The sequence below is a fragment of the Solanum dulcamara genome, chromosome 5, assembly GCF_947179165.1.
Source record: "Solanum dulcamara chromosome 5, daSolDulc1.2, whole genome shotgun sequence".
NCBI lineage: Eukaryota > Viridiplantae > Streptophyta > Magnoliopsida > Solanales > Solanaceae > Solanum > Solanum dulcamara.
The window spans coordinates 27,852,526-27,858,475 of NC_077241.1; the positions used below are offsets into that span (position 1 = coordinate 27,852,526).

Sequence of the window (5,950 nt, forward strand, 5' to 3'; positions counted from 1 at the left end):
TATGGATCCACTAAGCTACACTAAGGATCGTGTATCAACTATAGGTGACCCTCAAAGGAATTATACCTCTTCTATGGGTGATCATTTAGCCTATGGTGGCACATAGTTATTGGACAATGGGTTATTTCTATGGGTCTCTTACCTTTACTATGGGAGATAATTCCTACCCTAAGGTCCACTCGGAGCTAGGTAAACTCTCAATGGACTAGATAAACCATAAGACATAAAGTCAACAACATGTGGGAGAGACCGTATCTACTACCCGTCCACTCTTCATAAGAATATAATCATAGAATAACTCCTTAACTTTATCTCATGTAATATGAGTATAGGCCTTCTAGTTTCTCCATAAAACATCTTTAGGGACTTAACTCATCCTACCATTAACTTGCTTGAAACATCATCAAAGAATCATTCATAACATCCTTTAAATAAAATTTCTTTAAATCCATTCATAAATCTTTTCAAACATTCATAAAAATTTCGTTGGATATAACTTGAAATTCTTGATCATAACTTGTACTTGTAAATTTAGGTAAATCATGCATAAATGATCAATTAACTTAAAAATTATGGAGTTTGAGTGGAAATATGTGTAACATCCCTAAAAAAACCACAAAATACCTTAAGAATGTCTTGGAAATAGGCCTCTCATGTAACACATTATTCTTAATCTTTTTGGAAAATCCGAGTTCAGAATATTGATCAGAGGATCAAAACTTGTGGAAAAATGGTCTCGATGGATTTTTAGGACTCGTAGATCAGAAGAAAGATTTTCAAAGAATCCACAAAATAGTATGGTCCATGATAGGACCGCGTTGCGGACCTGGGGATAGTTTTTCGGCTAAGTTGGTCGCAACAAGTCCACGACGCGGACTTGGGAAGCTATTCTGGCCGAATTGAATTTCTTTTAAGGAGCATTTTAGACTTTTTCCAAATTAATAGTTAATGAACCTAGACGATTTTAGGACCTAATTAAACTCAATAAATTAACCTAAACCTCTAATTCTATTCATTCTTTTACAATTTATCTATCAAATATTTCTCTCTCTACAAAAAGGCTCTCAAGGGTTTCCATTGAAGACTTTAAGAAAATTCACTCAATTTTCCATCAAAATTCTCAAGTTCTTCCAAATTAATTGGTGTTCTCACTCAAGGTATGTGGGTATTGATTCATGGATCCTTTCATCCATGAAACACCATCAATTTCTCATAGTTTCTATCAAATTAAAGTATGATATTTTATGAGTTTTGTGATCTCTATTCCAATTGCATGAATTTTGATTTAAAGTATGATCACGAGTCTATTTTGATATAAATTAATGGTTATTGAATTAAATTGAAGAGTTTTTCCATAAATTCTCCTATTTTGATTTCTAGGGTTCATGATGTAAATTATTAATATTTTGATTTATACTTCTAAAGGATATTATATATATGAATTATTTATGGATTGATATACAATTTATGATCATGCATATCTTTAAGTTAATTTCATGATTTTCAAGTAAATTGATCATGCATTCATGTCATACCCTAATTTCAAATACAAGCTATGGTTATGAATCTTCAAAGTATGAATTATGACTATATATTTCCATTATGATCATGAATTATAAGTATGTCTCAAATTATGGTTTTTCATTCAAGTTATGAAGTAAGGCGACCTAAGGCCTAACAATATGAATTATGCAAATATGATTGTAATGATGAAAGGGCAAATTCTCACATTACAAGTATGTTATTAAAATGCGTTACTCTATGATTTTAAACCTATGATCATGACTATGATATATGAAATTATGATCTTATCTTGTGTATGTATTCTGTAGGATTTGACTTAGCACCGAATGTGGACTTGAGGTGGGGGCTCAAAGCAAGGGGTCCTTATATAAAATTTCTTGTCTCATACCTATGTGCCACCGTAGGATTGTCTTTATGGCCTAGCTAGTGGATCCACAAATAGCACATGTTCATGATTAGGAGTCTGTTTTTGCAAAGTTGCCTCTTCCTTCTCGATGTGGGGATCATCAAATTTCATGTTATAGCTCGCATGATCTTATTATCGGTTATGATTGCTATCCCACATATGTATGATCTTTTAAGTATGTTATGATTTTGAATTTATGCTTTTAAATGCTTTGGTCAATATGATTTCCTCATGACTTTACGTATTCCATCTTATCATATGATTTACTTGACCTTTGCAATCCATGATTTACGTTGCATGTCACACACTCATACTTAGTACATTCCAACTAGTTTTAAGTTGGTTACTGTTTCCTTTTCAAAAGACTTTTGTTTGTGTTGTATGTTGAGGGTGAGCTAAGTACATGTCTTATCCCTTTTCCATACTCATGTTTAGAGGCATCTAGTTGGACATATGTTTGAGTCTATATTGTCATAAGAAATTTTTAGATTTTTATTCATAATTTAGACTCTCTTATGATATTTCCTCTTTTATATTTCACCTAATGTATGCTTATGATATACAAGAGGCTTGGTTGGATCCTTTTGGGGTTTTGATCACCGTGTTACAACTAGGCCATAGGTCGGATCGTGACAAACTTGACATCAGGTCATAAGGTTTTTCAAGTGTCCTAGGGTGTCCAATATGCCATGTCAAATAGAGTCTTATTCATGGGTGTGAATCATGCCACACTTACGAGTAGGAGGCTATGAGGCATTTTAGGAATTTTCACTTCTTTCATGATCCATGTCATGCGATAAAGTGGTACTCTAAGACCTTTCTTTCTTACGATTATTCCTTGAGATTTTTTAGAACATGCCTCCAAGAAGACAAATTCCTCAAGCTAATGGTCCTCTTCCCAATCAAATAACTAATGAGGAGTTTTGGACTGCTATCACTATTCTAGCTCATATAGTGGCCAACCAAGGAGTAATGGCTCCTTCAAATGTGATCACACTAGCTTCAAGAGTTAGAGACTTCACAAGGATGAATCTTCCTGAGTTCCATGGTTTGAAAGGCGATGCGGATCCCCAAGACTTTGTTTATGAGGTATATAAGATCACAAATATTATGGGGATGTCTGTTGAGGAGAAGGAAGAGATGGTGGCCTACCACCTTAGGGGTGTTGCTCGAGTGCGGTTTGACCAATGGAAGGCCGAAAGGGTTAAAAGAGGCCCTATAGGTTGGGAGGATTTCAAAGTTTCATTTCTTGATTGTTTCTTTCCCTTAGAGTTGAGGTAGGAGAAGGTGATGGAATTTATGAACTTGAAGCAAGGGAGTATTAATATGAGGGATTATGCCCTCAACTTCATGAAGTTGTCCAAGTATGCTTTGACTTTGGTGTCCGACCCTCATGCCCGAATGAGTAAGTTCATTTTGGAGGTGTCCGACTTAGTTGCTAGAGAATGCTGAACCTCTATGCTTGTGAAAGAAATAGACATATCTCGGTTCATGACCTATACTGAACAACTAGAAGGAGAGAAGCTAGAAGAGAAAAGGATGAAGGAGTCCAAGAGGACTCGATATGAAGACGGATCTTCTAATGCTAAGACCGGTGAGGATAATGGCCATTTTCAAAAAGGCCAAATATTCCAATGTCAAGGTTCCCCTTGAACATTTGGCCAAAGGTTTGATAAGGATAGGGTACCATACCCTAAGGTCGAAGGTGGAGATGTGAATGCTAGTGGTACTACTCTCCTTACCTATACCAAGTGTAAAAGAAATCATTAGGGTAGGAGTTTGTGGGAATGGGTGTTTGTTTAGGATGTGCTAAAAGAGGGCACAAAGTCTCCATATGCCCTAACAAGGGGAGACAAAGACATCCTCAAAGTCAAGCTACTCAAGGTGGATAAACTCAATGAGGTAGCAGACCGCGGCATAATGGGTTCTATGCACTTTAAGCTTGGAAAGAGGTTGAAGAGTCTCTCGATGTCGTTACGGGTAAGTTGCGGGTGTTTGACCTTGATGTTTATGTTTTAATTGATCTTGGTGCCACATTATCTTTTTCTACTCCTTACCTTTCTATAAGATGTGATGTATGTCCCAAAATCTTGCTAGAGCCTTTTTTGATAAATACCCTTGTGTGACTCAGTATTTAGGGGTAGGTTTGAGTGATGCTAATGAGGGTTGTTTTCTTCTTTAAGATGGTTAGGAATTATGATGGGTAGTGATTGGGAAATTGATGGTTGATGAGAAGATAAAGGTTCTCTCATAAGGGGGAGATGGAGTATTTCATTACCAAGGTTGGGTGTGTATCCCAATACTGATAGCCTAAGAGAAATAAGATTGAGTAAAGTTCATAGATATCGATGGATGAGTTAGGGAAGATTAGGGAAAGAGTGGGTATTTCATATTGTGATAATTGTGGTATGCTCAGTCCATTTGAGGTTATAGATATGGAGGAAGAACTAGATGAGACCTTGTTGTGTATAGTAGATAGGTAAGAATATATTGGTGTAGCCTTTGGTAGGAATGAATGCCAGTGAGGATATAGAGATGCTAGGGTAGACATGAAAATCATTAAGTGATGTTGACTTCAAGGGAGCCATAAAGTGGTTAGAATTATAGGCTTGAATGTGTGGCTGTAGATATATGAATGATTGTAGTAGTCTATTGATGACTTCTTGTTAAGTGTTTCAAATAAGTGTATTAAAATGATTATAGAACTAAGTTTCAATGTAGTGTTGATGGCATATGGGTGAATGTATGATGTATTGTGTGTTTCATTATTAGGTCTCGAGATTTGTTGAATATGGGTAGTAAGGAGTAGTACTCTAGAGATGAGCATTTGCCATTGATTGAGTTCTCTTATAATAATAGTTATCACTCTAGCATCCAAATGGCTCCCTTTGAGGCCTTGTTCGGGAGAAGATGTCGGTCCCTAGTGCGGTGGTTTGAAGTTGGTGAGATGGCGTTGATTGGTCCAGATTTGGTAATTGATGCAATGGAGAAAGTAAGGATCATAAGACAAAGATTGAAAGCTGCTCAAAGTCGTCAAAATTCCTATTCGAACACTAGAAGGAGAGAGCTTGAATTTGATGTTGATGACATGGTGTATTTGAAGATTTCACATATAAAAAGGGTAATGCGGTTTGTTAAGAAAGGGAAGTTGATCCCTAGATATATAGGACCGTATAGGATATTGAAGCGCATTGGCAAGGTAGCATACGAGTTAGACTTGCCACTTGAGTTAGCTTTGGTTCATCCGGTATTTCATGTGTCGATGTTGAAGAAGTTTGTGGGTGACCCAAATTTTATTGTGCCAATAGAGAACATGAGTATTGAAGAGAATTTGACTTACGAAGAGGTTCCGATTGAGATTCTAGACCAACAAGTGAAGAGGTTGAGAAATAAAGATGTTGTATCTGTCAAAGTGTTGTGGAGAAATCAACAAGTAGAGAGTGCTATGTGGGAAGCAGAATCGGACACGATGAAGTGATATCCTTATCTCTTTCCTTTCACTCAAGCCTAAAGGTACTAAGTTGCTCATGATCAAATCAATTATTCTTCTATGTTTCAATTCCATATATCATTCATATACATGCATGATTCATGAAAATGATTTCTCTCAAGGACTATGTTTTATTTTAGGTATGAAGTTTACACATTTTATGCATTTTTCAAAGTGTCCTCATGCCCATGTTGGGTTTCTAAATCCTTGTTCCATGTCTTTCCTATATTAGTTGAATATCATTGGAGGATGAATGTTTCCAAGGGGGAGATATTGTAACATTCCTAAAAACAAAAAAAGACAACAAAATACCTTAAGAATGCCTTGGAAATAGGTCACTCATGTAACGCATTATCCTTAATCTTTTTGGAAAATTTGAGTTCGGAATATTGATCAAGGGGCCAAAATCTGCGGGAAAATTATCTCAGTAGATTTTTAGGACCCGTAGATCAGAAGAAAGATTTTTGAAGAATCCACAAAATAGTGTGGTACGCGACAGAACCGCATCGCAGACCTGGGAACAGTTTTCC

General features: G+C 36.3%; 1 protein-coding gene across 1 annotated transcript; it reads left to right on the forward strand.

Moving 5' to 3' along the window:
- Positions 1 to 2,785: 2,785 nt before the first annotated feature.
- Positions 2,786 to 3,583, forward strand: LOC129890519 (uncharacterized). The gene is made up of 2 exons (XM_055966058.1): positions 2,786 to 3,152; positions 3,402 to 3,583. Exons 1-2 carry the CDS (start codon positions 2,786 to 2,788, stop codon positions 3,581 to 3,583), a joined length of 549 nt encoding a protein of 182 aa, XP_055822033.1.
- The last annotated feature ends 2,367 nt before the right edge of the window (positions 3,584 to 5,950 follow it).